The 17,618-nt window shown below is 46.4% G+C and overlaps 2 protein-coding genes across 4 annotated transcripts in view; one reads left to right on the forward strand and one right to left on the reverse strand.

Annotated features, from left to right (window-relative positions):
* FAT2 (FAT atypical cadherin 2) overlaps positions 1-2,962 on the forward strand; it is an 80,324-nt gene extending 77,362 nt beyond the window's left edge. For both annotated transcript variants that reach the window (XM_032337256.1, XM_032337257.1), the window contains exon 24: positions 990-2,962. In XM_032337256.1, coding sequence (XP_032193147.1) covers positions 990-1,522 — 533 coding nt within the window. In that variant the 3' untranslated portion in view covers positions 1,523-2,962. The remainder of the gene's footprint in view (positions 1-989) is intronic.
* Positions 2,963-11,018: 8,056 nt separating this feature from the next.
* The window catches only part of SLC36A1 (solute carrier family 36 member 1), a 46,032-nt gene continuing 39,432 nt past the window's right edge, over positions 11,019-17,618 (reverse strand). For both annotated transcript variants that reach the window (XM_032337259.1, XM_032337258.1), the window contains one exon: positions 11,019-15,464. In XM_032337259.1, the coding sequence (XP_032193150.1) occupies positions 15,193-15,464 (272 nt within the window). In that variant the 3' untranslated portion in view covers positions 11,019-15,192. The remainder of the gene's footprint in view (positions 15,465-17,618) is intronic.

The following is a 17,618-nucleotide window of genomic DNA, read 5'->3' on the forward strand; positions in this document are numbered from 1 at the left end:
CAGTCCAATCCCTTGGGATCGGATATGAAGGAATGTGCTCAAGGTCACGGTGCACTGGTGGCCTGGACCAAATGCCAGCTCTCTGGACTCAGAATCTGTGGCTCATTCCAATGTACCATGACCTCCTCCTCTGAATTCCAACTCATTTCACAGGATTGATATCTCTGGCAGAAACCTGTGGACCCTGATAGGGATAAATGGGATCCCTGGGGTGAAAGCGGGGGGCTTCTGTTCCTTTGTGCTTTTCTGGGAAAGGAAAGAGCAGTAGTCCAAGCTTCTGGTCACCCATTCTGGAGGTATGGCAACCTTGGTCCAGAACTGACTGAACTAGAGGAGGGCTCTTCACCTCACTCTCATCTTTGGCTCAGAAGGAGGTGAATTTGTAAAGCACTTTATATTTTCTGGCTTATTCACCAATAGTTTAAAAAGGTGCTTTCATAAACTTTTTGCTGATATAATCAGAGTCCATAAAGACACAGTAACATGTTCTAATTCACCCAACTATTCAGTAGAAGGGACAGAGCAAGGACCAGGGATGCCTGCTCTCCATTCTTTCAAGCTGCGTCTCATTTAATCACCCTCTGTGACAGATGCCCTCACACTCCCCCAGTCCAAACTGTGTGTCCGTTTCCTTCAGTTAAGGAGACATAAGTCACCATTAGGACTTGTGATGGAGTTGTCTGTTTCCAGCAGACGTGAGCGGGCTGCTTGGAGTCATCCCCATTTTTCCCTTATTCACTGAATCTTAGATCATCAGTACAGATTTGCAATATGAGCTGGCTTTAGCTTAAACCTCTGGCCTTGAAGTTCAGCCCTGTTGAATTCTAGATACCAATCTAAACTGCCAGAAACAACACACATGAATGGTCACATAACCACCCAGTCTTTTGCCTGTTTCTACCACATGCTAAACTATGTTTAGTAGCTATAAGACCTGCTGAAACCTTCACCAGGGAAACTCGATGCTCACCCTATCTTGTCATTTTCAGTGTGCCCGGGTGGAGCTGCGGTCTGGCCTCCTACTTACTCCAGGAAGGAACGCTGGGAATACCCCCACTCGGAAATGACCTCTGGCCCTCTGCCGCCATCGCCTCACCGCCACCAGGTCCCACCCATGATGCCAGACCCCACTGGCCTCTATGGGGGCTTCCCCTTCCCACTGGAGCTGGAAAACAAGCGGGCACCCCTCCCGCCCCGGTACAGTAATCAGAACCTGGAAGATCTGATGCCCCCACAGCCCCCCAATCCCCGGGAACACCTGCTGGCCCCCTGTCTCAACGAGTACACGGCCATCAGCTACTACCACTCACAGTTCCGGCAGGGAGGGGGAGGGCCCTGCCTGGCAGAGGGGGGCTACAAAGGGGTGAGTATGCGCCTTAGCCGGGCTGGGCCCTCTTATGCTGATTGTGAGGTTGGGGGTAGGCATACCACAGGGCGGGGCCAGACCCAGGCTCCCCCCAACTATGAGGGCTCTGACATGGTGGAGAGTGATTACGGGAGCTGTGAGGAGGTCATGTTCTAGCTATCCTCAGAGGAAGGTAGGTAGGAGGCCAAGGACTTGGCACCTTCCTCCTGTCTTGTAGGAGTGAATTGAGCATGGCTGAAGAAGTGGGAGGGAAGGCCCCATCCCCAGTCCAGGCTGTGATACTTTGAAGTGTGCTCTTATGGATCCCCCAGCGAGTTCCTGAGGATGGAGGGAAGCTGAGAGTGGAGCTCCAAAAATCTCACTAGGGCCCCCAGCAGGAAGGGGATGTACAGAACAGTTAAGCCTGGAAAACCAGGACAAACTGATTCCTAGGAGGGGCAAGAGGGAGTCTGTCTCACTGACCGCCATCTCTCAGTCCCCAGAGAGGCAGCTCTGCCAGGGAGCGTTCTTATACCTGCTCAAGACTCCATTCTGGATGCAGAGGCAGGTCCACCCGACAGGCAGCTACTACATCAGCCCCAGAGACAAGGTCCAGGGTCCTCTGACCCTGCAGGGCCACAAGGTATCCTCTAAGGGCTAAGAGGTGAGCAGCAGGTGAGCAGGTCACCAAGTCACCTGTGCACCCTGCATCATTCCCACCTAACTGCAGCCTCTGCTCTGTGTGAGGCACTGTGCTAAGCCTGGGATGACAAGGGCTCCTGAGGAGCATCACTTGGCCTCGGTCTCCTTGGGGTCCCACTCCTCTAACGCAGGGTCCAAGGAACTTGTTCCACCTCTTTAAGTCACAGGACTTTCCACCAGCCAGGGCCTGCCAGGATTCCTGCAGCCCTGAACCTTCTTTGCCAAGGACTTCAAACCTCACAGAACTCTGGGTTCTTCACCCCAAGTTTCTCAAGCACTTTGGGCCACAGGCAGGAAGGACATAATTATTCATTTTTAAAATTCTTAGGCACTTTTCAACCTTGCTGTCTGGATGAGTTGCCCCCAAGGGATTTTTCTTTCCTAGACACAAGGAACTAAAAGCTCCCCATTCAGGGCATCAGGGCAGGGTGAAGACGTGGAGCTGGACATTGGTGTTCAGGGTGGACACTGCCTTTTCCTGCCCCCCCATCTCAGATGCCTGCCAATCTAAGTGTTACCTGCAGTGACTCAACCCTATGCATGGAGGGTCAATGTGGGCTCGTGCCTGCACATGTGGGCACCTCATGTAGAGTATGTGTGTACATGTGTAGAGAGTATGTAGCCAGGAGTGGCAGGGATGGAGAATTCTGGTGGCCTTGCCATTCCTGCCCCATCAATCCCTTTCTCCGGTCCATTGACTTTTCAATTGTGTTGTTTCTGGAGAAAGAAGTGAAAAGGAAGAGCAATAGACACTCTCACCCACAGGGTTGCTGCTTACAGAGAGGGAGCTGTGTGGGTGAAGGCGTATTGGTTGGAGTGGCTGGTAGCTGTGTGTGTAACTGTATGTGTGACTGACAGGATGCACGGTTTCACTGGCCATTTGTTGTTGTTGTTTTTTAAAAAATAATAAAGTCTTTTTTATGGTTATTTTGTATGTCACTTATCCTGTTTGGGGTTAGGTCAGGGGAAGGGCACTAGGGTCTATGGGCCCTGCTAAGCTGAGGTTCATGGAATTTGGGGGCCAGAAGGGACCCACTCTTGAGGTCATCAAGCACTGTGATTCCCAAATCCAGCAAAATCGCTAAAATATAGCTCTGTAAGCCCCAAAGCCAGAGAGAAAATCAGAACCTCTTGGGGGCAGGGCCCAGACCACTCTTTGGGAAAACACCTCTAATTCCAAAAAAACTGCCCGCAGTTAGTGGACAAGCCCACTGATCAGCACGTGTAGGAATGGCCTGGGACAAGGCTTCAGGACTGCTGACCCTGGGCAGCACCCTCCCCACCACATTGCACTGGACAGGAGGAGTGAGCTTTACAGCACAAGCCTTGGGAAGCCAGCCCTCCCTGTGCCCAGAGCCAGCCTGTGGCTGCTGCTCCACTGCTCACTCCCAAGTGGATGTGAATATCACCGGGCAACTGTGACACAGGCCTTGCAGGTGATACCGAGACCAGAAAGCCAGTCCTGCTGTTGAGTTCCTGGTGCAGGTGGGGAGGGAAGGCACATCCATGAGAAGCACCACAGCACACATACCACTGTGGCCTCGGGCAGGAATGAATTGGCTTCCCTTGTTTAGAAGCATAAACAATAAACAGTGACCATTATACTAGGAAGTAATACCAAATAGTATGTAGATAAGATTAACTTATCAGAACTGTGCAGGAAATCACATATAAACTAGTCCAGTGTTGCCCAGACTTCTGTTGTTTTGCTTATCACTGTTGCGATTTTTGTCCTAATACACCTGTATCATTATTTACTTTTCTTTTAGCACATTCCAATTTTTAAAAAATATCTTTGTTCACCCTAAAATGACATATCCATTCACTAAAGAACTTGAAAGTTACTATATTTTTCTAGAACACATGAAAACACACAAACATTCAGACTTTTAAAATGACTGTCTATCTGATGTTCCTCGTCCCAAGTCCCACAGAGAAGGGTTTGTCTGAGGTCCTGCAGGTAGAACTTCACAGAGATAAGACCCACATTCAGGTCTGTACCCAGCCTGGTTATCCCCCTACAACACAGCTTGTTCTCCTTCAGGAAGGGGGAGCCTCTTTCCACCCATCCAGGCTTTCCACAATAGGCCCTTCCTTCCCTTTGTCTTCTGGAGCCTGCACTTTCACACGTCAACCATCAGAGGGCACTCTGGGATCAAAAGTCAGCCTACTGACTGCTACAGACCTAAAGGTTTTCAGGGAAATTCTCCCATCTCAAGACTTTGGGGCTCTAATTCCAAAAGTCCCGAGTCTTACACAATGTAACAGTGGAAAAGAAAGGCAGAGATGCAGGTTTCCTGACTTCCGGGCTGGGCATTTTTACAGTTCCCCATAATCACCTCCATTTCACTGGCACTTGCTATATGGCAAGTGCTGTGCAAGCACTTGACAGGTCTTGTCTCATTTACTACTCATAAAAACCCCATGAGGTAAGTGAGGACTCACAACCACGTCCAGGGTGGGAGGGCAGCTGGAATTCACTGGACAACAGCAAAGGAGTTGTGAGCCTGCTCATTCAGAGGGCTGTGGAGGAGGCCTGCACAACCACACCATCACGTGCGGTTTACCATGGGTAACAGAGAAAGCCAATGTATCTTCCAGAAACTGGAGCAGTGCTGTGGAGGGGACACATAATTTAGGCCATGGCCAGGACCTCAAAATGGGTATCTGGGTGAAGAAGGGAAGAGCTCAAGGCCTTGGGGGAGGAAAACCATTCTCTTTTGGGCTGAAGATTATGGAGGTTCTAAAAGATAAAAGGAGAAAAATATGACAGTATATAACACTTGGAGATATGGAGTGATTTGCCTGAGGCCCATGGCTAATTTGGTATAGAACAGCTGGCCCATCCTGATATCCCATGGTGAACTGGTGAATGCCAGCCTACGAGGGCATCTGGGCCCAGCTGCTGAACGACAACCCACACTTCAGTGTTGAAGGCCAGACTTTGGAAGACCTCGAGCAGCCTCTGCTAGCTCTGTCTTGACAATAGGCACAGGAGGTCTCACCGAGTAAAGAGAAGGAACTTTCTCAAGGACCCAGCTGGGAAAAAACAAGCCTTTAGAATTTTCTTAAGATTCCTCAACAAATCTACAGGGTCCAACCAAGGAAAATACTTGATTACATTGATACAAAATTAAAAGTATATATAGCGATGCCAACTTCTTAGAGGCCATGCTCCATTCCCTACTAAAGGAAACCCCACTGAGTTTAGTAACCAGCTGATACCAGATACACCGTTAGACCCCACAGACAAGCACTAGGAGATCAAGCCTGATCCGATCAGTGCCTCAAGCAGCCCAAATAGGGAGTAGCCAAGTAGTCACAGCTCTCTAGCATCAGTAGAGATGAGGCTAACCAGAGAAGGGGGAGCCATAAATTATGACTGACATAGCCAGGGAAGGTTCTAAAGAGGAACAGCCATCTGAGCTGGATCTTAAAATAGAGCTTCAGATTTAGTGCAGAGAGAAGGGCCAGCCAGGTTAAGGGAAAAGCCCAAAGCAAAGGCCGAGAGGTTTTACATATTGGGCAATGGTGGGTAGTCCTTTTATGTGGGGTTGGAGTGTGGGAGGACTCAGGCATCCAGACTGGGGCCTGGAAATGTTCCCTGTCCACTAAGGGATGTGAGTGACAGAGTTAGCGGCAGGGAGACAGATCTTAGGGGCAGTACGAGGTTTGGAGTCAGACAGACCTGGCCCCACCACTTAGAAAATGTGTGCTCTCAGGGCACGTGGGTGGCTCAGTCAGTTAAGCGACTTCCTTTGGCTCAGGTCATGATCCTGGAGTCTCGGGATCGAGTCCCATATCAGGCTCCCTGCCTGGCAGGGAGTCTGCTTCTCGTTCTGAGCCTCCCTCTTCTCATGCTCTCTCTCTCCCTCAGATAAATAAATAAACTCTTTATTTTAAAAAAAGAAAATAAAATGTGTGTCCTCGGTTAAGCCTCAGTCTGTGTAGTGGGAATATTTTCTGTGCCTTCCATCATTGGACAGGAGTACTAGATAACATAGGTAACGTGCTTAGCATAATTGGCATAGTAAAGGCTCAAAAGATGTTATATATTTTATTGCTACTATTAAAAAGGCAGATCTTTTTGTAGTATCCATAACCACACACTTACCTTTGTTCCATGGCCAAGATAAAAAATACATCCCTCCAGCTAGGGGTAAGAAGGAGCTTGAATGTATCAAGGCAGTAGTTCTCAACAGGGGAGGAGGATGAGTTCCACTCCCCAAACCCCACACAAGACTACCTTTGATAATGTCTACAGACACTCTGGATTACCACAATTAGCACTTAGTGGCTAGAGACCAGGGATGTTGCTAAACATCCTACAATGCACGGGACATTCTCCACAACAAAGAATTATTCACCCAAAATGTACATAATACTAAAGTTGAGAAACTGTCCTGAGGGAACACACATAGGCTTTATGCAGCACTATAGCGGCTGGGAACCTGGCCTGAGGCAAAAGTACACTTAGGCCAAGAATAGCAGTTATGGCATATGGTTTTGCTCATTTACAAAAAGGCACCATTCTGGAGTCAACATTTGTCAGAGTAAATATCAAGGTGAGAACAAAACAGTAGATAATCCAACAATATGTAAAAAGAGTAACACACCATGATTAAGTAGGATTTAATCCAGGTAAGCAAGACTGGTCCAACATTGATAAATCAATCATTTTAATCCACCATATCAATGAGTGAAAAAAGAAAAATTGTAAGATCATGTCAATTGATAAAGGAGAAAACTGGACAAAATTCACCTAGTTATGATTTTAAAAAAATCTCTCAGGGGACGCCTTGGTGGCTCAGTTAAGCGGCTGTCTTCAGCTCAGGTCATGATCCCAACATCCTGGGATCGAGTCCCACATGGGGCTCCTTGCTCCACAAGGAGCCTGTTTCTCCCTCTGCCTGCCACTTTGCCTGCCTGTACTCTCTCTGTATCTCTGACAAATAAATAAATAAAATCTTAAAAAAAAAAAAAAAAACTCTCAGTACAGAAATAGAGGGGAACTTCCATAAAAATCTTAAAGCTTGCATCATACTTAAGGGTGAAAGACTGAATGTTCTCTCTGTAAGATCAGAGATAAGACTAGAATGTTTACTGTCACCAACTCTCTTTTATAACATAGTGGTAGAAGTTCTAGCCACTGAAGTAAGAAAAAAAAGTATACAAAATGGAAAAAAAAAGGAAATACAACTATCTCTATCTGAGAACAACATGACTGTCTACACAGAACATCCCAAGAAATCTAGACAAAAACTCATAGAACTACTAAGTAGAGGCAGCCTGTAAGATACAAGATTAACATGCAAAAATCAGTTGCATTTTTACAGCTTACCAATGAACACATGGAAATTGAAATTAAAAACACATTACCATTTACAATTGCTCCAAAGAAAACTAAATACTTAGGTATACATCCAACAAAACATTTACAAGATCTGACAAATGGCTAAAATAAAAAATAATGACAATACCAAATGCTGACAAGGATAAGGAGAAACTAGGTCATTCACACATTGCTGGTAGAAATGTGAAATGGCATGGCCACTCTGGAAACTGGTTTGGAAATTCCTTTTAAAACTAAAAATGGGCTTACATACAACTCAGCAATTGCATTCTTGGATCTATATCCTACAGAAATAATTAAAAAAAAAAACACCTTATTTTCATGCAGGAACTTGTACCCGAATGAATATTCATAGCAGCTTTATTCATAGCCAGACCCGGAAATGATGCAGATTTCTTACCGTGGATGAATGGTTAAACCAACCGTGGTACATCCATACCATGGAATATGACTTTGCAGTAAAAAGAGACAAACTATTAATATAGGTAACAACTTCAGTGATCGTCAAGGAAATCATACTAAGTGAAAGAAGCCAATCTCAGAAGGATACATACTGTGTAATTCAATTTATATGACATTTGTGAAGTAGTATAATGGTGGAGAGGAAGAACGGATTAGTGGTTGCCAAGGGTTGGGGATGTCGGGGGAGCACAGGAGGGGAGCATGTCTCTATAGGGGCAGCATGAAGGAGCCTTGTGGTGATGGCACAGATAAGCATCTTGAGTGGGGTGGTGGAAGCTACACATATGATAAAATTGCTTATATCCACACATGCAATGTGACACACACACACACACACACACACACACACATGCACATGTGACTGGAGAAACTGAATGAGCTCTATATATTGTGCCAATGTCAGTTTCCCGATTTGGGTCATGTACTATAGCTATATAAAATTTTCACATTGAGGGAGACCGTAGGAAGGGAGAGCTGGACTTCCCCAGACATTTCTTTGCACTTGTGAATCTATACTTACTTCAAGACAAAAAGCTTTAAATTTTTAAGAAGGCTAAATTTTAAAAAACATCACTAAAGAAGACAGGCCAATGGCAAATAAGTCAGGAAAACGTGCAGGACATCACTAGTCATTAGGCAAATGCAAATTAAAACCACAAAGACATATTATGATATACCCACTAAGATGGCTAAAATGTAAAAGACCATAATATGAAGTATTGGTGAGCATATGGAACAACCGGAGCTTTTTTAAATTGTTGACAGGAATCCAAAATAGCAGAGTTACTCTGGAAAAACAATTTCCCAATTTCTTATAAAGTTAGTAAACACTTACCATACAAACCCACGATTCCTTTCCTAGGTATTTTACCCTAGAGAAATGAAAACATTATGTTTCCACAAAGGTCTGTACATGAATATTTATAGCAGTTTTATTCATCATAGCCGAAAACTGGAAGCAACCCAAACGTCCAACAATTGGTGAATGAATAAACAAACTATGGTTCATCCATACAATGGAGTATTATTTGGCAATAAAAAGAAATAAACCTAATGATACAAGGCACAATACAAGTGAATATAGAAAGCATTATGCTAAGTCAAAAAAGCCAGACAGAAAGGACTCCATACTTAGCGATCGCATTTATACGACATTCTAGAAAAGGCAAAACAAGAGACAGAAAAATCAGATCCATTGTTGCCAAGGGCCAAGTGGGTATGGGGATGGACTTGACTACAAAGGAGCACAAGGGAACTTTCTGGGTAAAACAAACAAACATTCCATATCTTTTTCTTTCTTTTTTTTTTTTTTTTGACAGATCACAAGTAGGCAGAGAGGCAGGCAGAGAGAGAGAGAGGAGGAGGAGGCAGGCTCCCTGTCGAGCAGAGAGCCCGATGCGGGACTCGATCCCAGGATCCTGAAATCATGACCTGAGCCGAAGGCAGAGGCTTTAACCACTGAGCAACCCAGGTGGCCCAAACATTCCATATCTTGATGGAAATGGTAGTCACATTCATTTGTCAAAACTCATCAAACTGTATCCTTAAGAAACAGGTGCATTTTATTACAAGTAGATTATACTCCAACTTTTTCTCCCAAAATGGTGGGGGAGACCGATGGCCAAGGGTGTAGTAAAGTGCACCAGTTAAAGATACACAGTTTCTTGCATATGTCTGCAACGGGCAGAGTCTGAGGAAGCAAGCCTCTTTAGCAAAGAGCCCTAAGTTTAGGGCCCAAACTCAGTCCACTGTCACTCAACTTAGGCCTCCAGCAGTGCAGTGGGCTTACCTTGAGGGCCCTTGTTACCTGAAAGGAAGGGCTATAGTCTTTAAGTGTAAACATAAGCAGGAACAAACATGTGAAGAGGTGAACAATCTGAAAAATTGTGAATGCTCTCCACAAAGGAAGTGAGCGAGATAGGACTATAATGAATGGATGTAAAACCACAGAACAAGTAAAACTGCTTCTCGGTCTTGGTTTTCTTCAATTTGTCTAATATTTCAGAAAATACTTCATAAGCTTTCATGCCAGGAAATTTAGAACATTCTCTAAAACCCTCACAATAATCCCTAAAGGCAGACTTCCCTCCTGAGACTATAACAAAGAGGCGGAGTCAGTCAGTGCTTTCAGGAAGCACTTGGGTTCGGGAATCACAGGGCTTGCTACAGTGTGAATCCTAGTTCTGCCACTTGCTGGTTGATAACTTGGAACAGTTACTGAATCCCTGTGACACCCCCTCCCCCAGTTGCGGAAATAAGAGTGATAGTCAGAAGTAGTCATAATACATTCCCTGCCTTCCTCTCTCTGTAGAGTGCTGTACTTCAGTAGTGTGCCTCAAGGCCTCTGCTTTTCTATGAGTCTAATTCAGTAGCCACCCATGATTGGCTTTCAGATCATCTAAGGGGTGGCTCAGGTGGTCTTGTTTTCCCTCTTAATGTGACAACAGGACAGGAGTGACAGAAGTCATCTCTTCCACTGTCCTGAAATCAATCTCTGTACTTCAAATATATACACATGCATGGAGGGGGTGGGATCTCAAGAATTGGCTTATGTGATGGTCAGGGCTGGCAAGTCCAAGACTTATAGGGCAGGCTAACAGCCTGGCAATTCTTGTACAAGAGCTGATACTGCAGTTTTGAGGCAGAATTTCTTCTTCCTCACTGAAACGTATTTTCCTCTTAAGGCCCTTCAACTGATTGGATGCGGCCCACCCACACTATGAGGATAGATTTTTATTTAAAGGCAACTGATCGGAGACATCAGCCACACATCCACAAAATAACTTCAGAGCAACACTTAGATTAGTGTTTGACTAAATGTTTGACTAATGTTCAACATTAGAGCCCAGCCATGTTAACATGTGAAACTAACCATCATCTCTGTCAAGTGTGGTCATCTGATACACACAGATAGGGCTGAGAGTTCCTACTCAAGTTTTCAAGAAAAGCAGGATTGTCTAACAGAAAAACAACTACCTGGCCCCTTTCTAGGGAACTCTCAATTTCATAAGTGGTTCTGTTGTTTGCACTACTTCCCCGGATGAACTCTGTGACACAAAACTACAAACATTTTGACCTACTAAGATCTAGTAAAGAGATCTAAGTGATATTTAAAAAGAAAAAAAGGGCAAAAACAAAGATGCAGACCGCAGCCTCTCAAAAATAAAAAATAAAATTCATTTATTGATAAAAGAAAAGTTTAACACATGATCCACGTGCAGAACCCAAAACAAATTCTTCTGTGAGCTCCTGCATTGTCTACATTTCTACACACATACCATGCGAGAAACAGACACTCATGAAGGCATATGCACAGGATAATATATGCGGTACTGTCTGGTTACCGAGGCCTGGGGATGGTATCCCTCTTATTACCACATTCACTGTCATGGTTTACAAGAGAGTTACATAGTTTTATTGTTCACTAAAACAAAACAGCTTCCCCACCATCACTTTGATTTAAACAAAAGAACATGGCTTAAAACAGGTACCCTCCACCCACGTCCCCCACTCCCCACTCTGATAACCACATATCAGCACCACTTACATCCCCTGGCCTGAGAATGGCCCAGTGGTACAAAGAACAGGGAAGAAATATCACAAGCTGATGCTGTCAGAGAAAACAGCCTTGCAAACAGCAGGATTAATTAAATTGTCTAAAAGTATTGACCATGATTTCAAAGACAAACCACACCCTCTCCTTTTCCCCTAATGGTCTTGGAGATTTGTAATGTACTCTGGAAAATTGAATTCTAAGGCAGACTTGGAGCCGACTCCCTAATCACATTGTGCCACTGGCACTTTGTGTCTTTGCTGTCAGGAAGTAGCTTCGTGTTCTGATCAGGGCCGATGCTGGGGCCTGCCTTAATATCTGATCAGCTACGCAATAAAACCACGGATAAGAACCCCTTGGCTGTGAGTAATGAGTGAATAGAGAGAGTTGTAAACAGACATAAAGTGAGATTTTGCACTTCCAAAAATCATGAGGTGACTATGTAGTGTCAAACAGAGATGATATTCTACAATTTAGGAAGGGAGACATTTGAGAAGGAAAACAAAGCCAGGAGAACAGGTAAGGGGGACAGATTTCCTAATGTTCCTTTCTGGATCATCACTTTAAGACAACTGAAAAAATGGCAAATTGTACCTTTCATGGGGGTAGAGTACGTAGTGAGCACCAGCCAATGAACTTGGCCGGAGAGGTGAGTGGCAGAGCAGGAGGGCGGGAGCTGCAGGTACTGAGCTAAGACCCACCACACATTCACGTATGTCTGGCCAGCGTCTGTGCAGCTGAAGGGCTCCTAGCGGTTGGACAGCAGCACAATATAAATAATGACATTTGTAAATGGTGACAACTTCTAGGAAAAGTAAACAGAAGATGCCAGATCATGCTCTTCCCAGCAAATGCCTACATGGAAGGGGAGATATGTTGCCAACAGAGAGTTGGAAACCTCCTTACAGCAGCATTTATAGGAAGGAACAGGGGGCCTGGAGAAGCTACCTCAGGGCTAATGGAAATCTGAGGCTGTACTGGGGAGCCCGGGGGAGGGACACAGGCCTAACAGTACAGGGCCAAAAAAATCCCACGTTTTGCCTTAGGTCCCACAGATGCAGCCTCACACTCCAGAGAACCTTGCTCTGTTGTTCCTTGATGAGACTTCTGTTTATGCTGGGACCTTTTCACAAGGCATCAGAGCAGGGCACAAGCAGAAGCTGGACAGTTGGTTCCTAATGAGCAGTGGGAAGAAACCAGGGCAGGCTCCCTGACTGAAGAAGCCTCGTGGGCAGAAGAGTAAGCTTCCCTGAGCTGGCCCAGAGGTCTGAGAAGCAAAAGGGCTTCCTCTCACTTTCACCTTCTAGTAGACCCTTTACTTGACACCTAAGTGCACAATCAGAAAGGCCCACTGACAGGATCCACCCTGCCTCAGTCTTCTGAAGCAGCAGGAGCTCAGGAAAAAGAACAAACTGGAAGAAGGCCATGCCAAATTAGCTTCCAGAAGCCCCAAAGCTAGTGCCATCTCTCCTGCACATTACATTTCCCAGGCCAGGGACTCTGAAGCAATAATTTGCATTTTGCAAAGACCTGGGGCCAGGGGACCACAGTTTTGTACTGCCCAGTCCTCAGGTCTAGTCTTACTACCCTGTGGAAAGGATGGCCTCTAGCAGCTCCCTGAGTCACAGAAGCCTCCACCACAGATGTTGCAGGCAGGATACACATCTGATCCTTCTCCTGGCACACGCCTCCTCACTGCAAACAACTCTCAGGACTGCTGTGGAAAGATGGCGGGAGCCAGGGGCTTGCACACAGAAGGGGACAATCCTTGAACCCACTTCAGTAACTTCTAGGCCTGAGGCTTCATAGGGCAGGTTAGCTGCCACCTCCAGGTAGAGCCTTGGTCATATAAACACTTGCTGGTGACCACAGAAAGGGTAGGTGAAAAGTATCATTCTCCTAAGGGAGATCAAGTCACAACTGATCACGTTTCCCTAAGTTAATAAATTATTAGTAGGTTGGGAATCACTGCAATGACAATGTGGCTTTGGAAAAGAAGAGAAAGAAAAAGCTAGGGCTAGGGTTGGGGGGAGGGTCACAGCCCTTACAAGCTTTGGCGAAAACACAGGAAAAAAAGACCCCTGATGAAGTTGTGCTGCTCTCTAACTTGCAGGATGAATGCATCTCTAAGGAGGCAAGAGCTTAGGGATGGGGTGGAGGAGAGTGCATCTCTATTCCGTGTATGAACACACACACACACACACACACACACACACAGAGCTCAGGGGATAGAGAGCTAATGAACGCCCTCCTGAAATAGTTCTCACACCAAGAGGGGAGAAGAGGCAGCCAAAAGCAAGGCAATGCACCTTTCTCTGCTTGCTCTACAGTTTGTTCCCAAATCTGAAGGCTGACCTTGAGGTGAGCCAACCCTGAGGCATGCAGGGGAGGGACGGGGTCACAATTAGTGTTTAGAAAACAGGGGACCGAAGTCCCTACCAAGTGGTTCCCTTTAGAAGTCTAGGTCATGGAGGCAGCTCGGGACGGGGCACTGCTTCTGCCCGGCCCCCGTTGATTGTAAACAACCAAGCACCACACATAGTGTCAGACCAGCTGCTTCTTAATTCTCTGAACTTAATTTCATGCTCTCTGTGCACACTGGCCTCATCTCCTCAAACACGGCAAAGTGTGAGTGTCTTCCTGACATGCTGGCAACTGAATGCTACCATGCCCTGTGCCTGTCAGGAACTGAGGCTGAAAAACAGGCCTGAATGCACAAAGTGACCACTTTAGAAGCCTCCTGTGGACAGAAGCACATCCCACTCGGCCATCCTTTCCTTGGCCTTGTGCGTTGGCAAACAGATCCTGAGTCCTTCATATCTTCTCAGTATGAATCAGGCTGGTCAGTGGGAGGCAGAGTGCATGTCTCCCCACAGAGGTACACATTTAGATGATCCTGATTAAAACCTTTGGGGTACTCAGCCAAGAGTGCTGAGGACCTAAGCACACGTTTCCTGGAGCAAGTTTCTTTTCAGCAGGAGAAGCCTAGCAAAAGTTTACTGAGGAAGGAACAAGTCACAATAACCCCAGATCTAGAGACAGAGTCTACAAACAAAAGCTAATTTTAAATAAAATATAAATATTTTCAATTTAGGCAGCACTTGATATCTTTCAGAAGCTAAAGCAACTAAGAATATAACACTGTGACCCAAGTGAGGAAATCGCACACGGTGTTGCCGATGGTCACAAGCCAGAGAGAGTAAAGATTAAAAGCTCCAGCTTTGGGGCCTGGTTTTAAAGTACTAGGTAGTTCCAGACACCTCCTGGAGACTTGAATAGGTAGGAGGATACTGAGGTAAAATATTTGGGAGAGGTCTGAGAAAGAGATAGGCCCAGCCTTATAAGGAGTAGGGGTTCCCACTCATTTAATCCAGGCCTGGGCCTGGGAAGGAGAAAACATGAGGTGGGAGGTGCTAAGATTTTTAAATAAAGTGAGCTGTGCAACAGGAATAATTTGGGTAAGGTGGGTCAGAAGGGGGGACAGGTAAGGGAGGAGACATCAAGAGGGAAAAAAGTTGAAAAGTTCTGGGTTAAATTAAGTACAAATGAACAGGGATGGCCCGGCCACTAAGAGTGACCTCTGCATATCCGCTACCCACTCTCTCTCCTGCCCTCGGCCCCGCCTGGCCCAGATACTGAGGTGTCAGGTGGAGGGGCTCCCCGACAGCAACCGTGCCTTTCCCCAGAGCCTGGCCCCTACCCGAGGCTCTAGGGCCAGGTGCTGGGGAACACACAGGGTGAGTGAGGTGGGCAGCTGCAGGGAATGCACCCAAATTGCTATACAAAGGCACCGGTAGAGTTGATGACGATGGGAGCATTGCTGGGCTGGATCAGCTCGTAGAGGGCCTCATATGTCCCCACCACAAAGCCCACGAAGCCCAGGATGCTGATCAGGGCGTCCTTGGCGATGGTGAAGGGGCTCATGCCCTCCGAGTAGTAGGTGGTGATCTCCAGGAGGGGCGGAATGATGAGGGCCAGCGCACTGCTGCTCACGGACCCCACCAGAGAGATGACCAGGTCCAGGCGGGGGATGAGGATGGCCAAGATGCCTGTAGGAGAGAGGACATGCCGGTTCAAGACTGCCCAGAGCTGGAGACCTCCTCACTGTTGAGAAAATTTAGCAAGTGTCCTTCTTCTCTAATGGAAAACTAATGGAAAAAATGTGCAGAAACTCACACATTATCCAGTCCAATCTCTCATTCTACAGATGAGAAAACAAATGCCTACAGGTATGGAACAACCTGGTTCTCCCTGCAAGGTGGCAGAGCGGGGACTGGAACCCAGATCTCCTGGCTTTCAGCTTTTCCTGCTACAGGACATGACTTCCATCTTTCTGAAGCAAAGGAACAAAATTACATTCCAGGGCTGTGTGGTCCCTACCAGAGGAAAGAGGCTGGAGCAGAAAGGGAGGTGGCCTATTTCGGAGTGATTGGTCATTTTCCTAACACTGACAGTACCTCCAACACAAACCTCTCCACTTAACTGATATGGAACAGAATGGGGGTGGCCATCCTTCTGGAATGATATCACGATAAATCCCATTTCACAGAGCATTCTCCTGCAGGGCAAGTAGAAGCACTTCAGTGTGCAGGCTGACCTGAGGAGCCTGCACAAGGACTCAGAGAGAGTCCCACAAGGACTCCAAGCCTGTTCCAGGAGAAGCTAGTGGCTCCCACGCCTGAAACCTAGGCAGGCGGGTCTGTGAGGGAGGAGGAAGTGATGAAGAACAGCGGCTGCACTAGGAAATCCCATCAGTTTCCACACCCCAGCACGACTGCCCGCCATCCCACGATGGGGAGGAGGCTTCCCTGACTGCACTTATTCCAGTGCCCACTGATCCCACCGTTCCCATCTGACTCAGCTTCCAACTGGAGGGGGTGGGGAAAAGAACTGAAGGCCAATGTTTCACAGGTTTATGGAGGATTATGGGCCCTGGAATTAGGCTCTGTGTTTGAATTCTGGCTCTGCCTGAGTGACAATGGGCGGTGGGGGGGGGGGGGGTTACAGCCCCTATTTATTCCCTGGTTTTCTTGTTGGCAAAATGAGGATACAAATGGTACCTGTGTCACAGAGATATCATGATGATGAAATGACTTGACACAGGCACTTCATACAGGCCTGGCATACAACAGGCTCCGAATATAGTTCATATAATCATTGCTAGTATACATATTGTTGCCCATGAAGAGTGCATCATTAGCTCACTAGTAATCAAGTATATTTTGATGAACTGTCTTCCCTGCAGGCTTCAACTGGAGGTCCTTAGCATTGAGACTGGGATCCGGAGGATACCCCCGACCTCAGTGATTCCCATTAGGTACATCTTATGTGGGGGCTTCCGTTTCAACTCCATTTCATAAAGCAAATGTAGCCAAGTCATTCTGAGGAAGGCACCACAGTGGTGAGACTTCCAGAACACCTCAGTCAAAGGCAGCCAGTCTTACCCTCAGGTCAATTTTATTCCTGCACTGATCATTGTTTCTTTGGCTAAGCTACAGACAAAAGGACAGGGTTGCATTTAGAAGCCAGGTTTGATGAGAAGCGCTTGCTTTTAAACTGGAACTGCATTCCCCACAGTAAGAGGAGAGGCATGTGGATCCAAGATTTACCAAGGGAGGGATAGATTCATATCCTGTCTCACGTTTACTCTGAAGCTATGCCAACTTAAATGAATTCAGTTCCTCACTCACACTGGCCACCTTGCAAGGACTTAACAGTCACCTGTGCCTAATGGCTACAGTCCTGGGCAGCAAAGACCCAGGACACTTCCATCACGGCAAAACATCTAGTGTCTGGTAGACAGCTCTGTGAAGCAGCCACTCGTTGGCTGAATCTGCCTCAGATCCATGGGTACATAACTTTACAACATTATGATTGTCCCCAGAGAGGTTAAATGACAGAAAGTGACAGACCTGAGACTAGAATCTACGACGTCAAGTCCCTGGTACAGTCATGTCACAGAGCTGATGATTAAGAAAATGCAAAATGATACCCGCAGGAGGGAAGAGAGGGAAGCTGGCTGATGAACAGAAGAATGGGAGGAGTCAAATGCTGCGTTAATACTACAGATTATTAACTGTTAACACAGAATATTAACCGTTAACACTCATAGAGTATTAATGGTAATCATTCAGCAGAGAATTGGTATACAATCAGCCCTGACCTCTTTCTGCTTTGTAAAGGAAGTAAGACAAGGGTTTTGA

The sequence above is a fragment of the Mustela erminea genome, chromosome 3 (assembly GCF_009829155.1).
Source record: "Mustela erminea isolate mMusErm1 chromosome 3, mMusErm1.Pri, whole genome shotgun sequence".
Classification (NCBI taxonomy): Eukaryota; Metazoa; Chordata; class Mammalia; order Carnivora; family Mustelidae; genus Mustela; species Mustela erminea.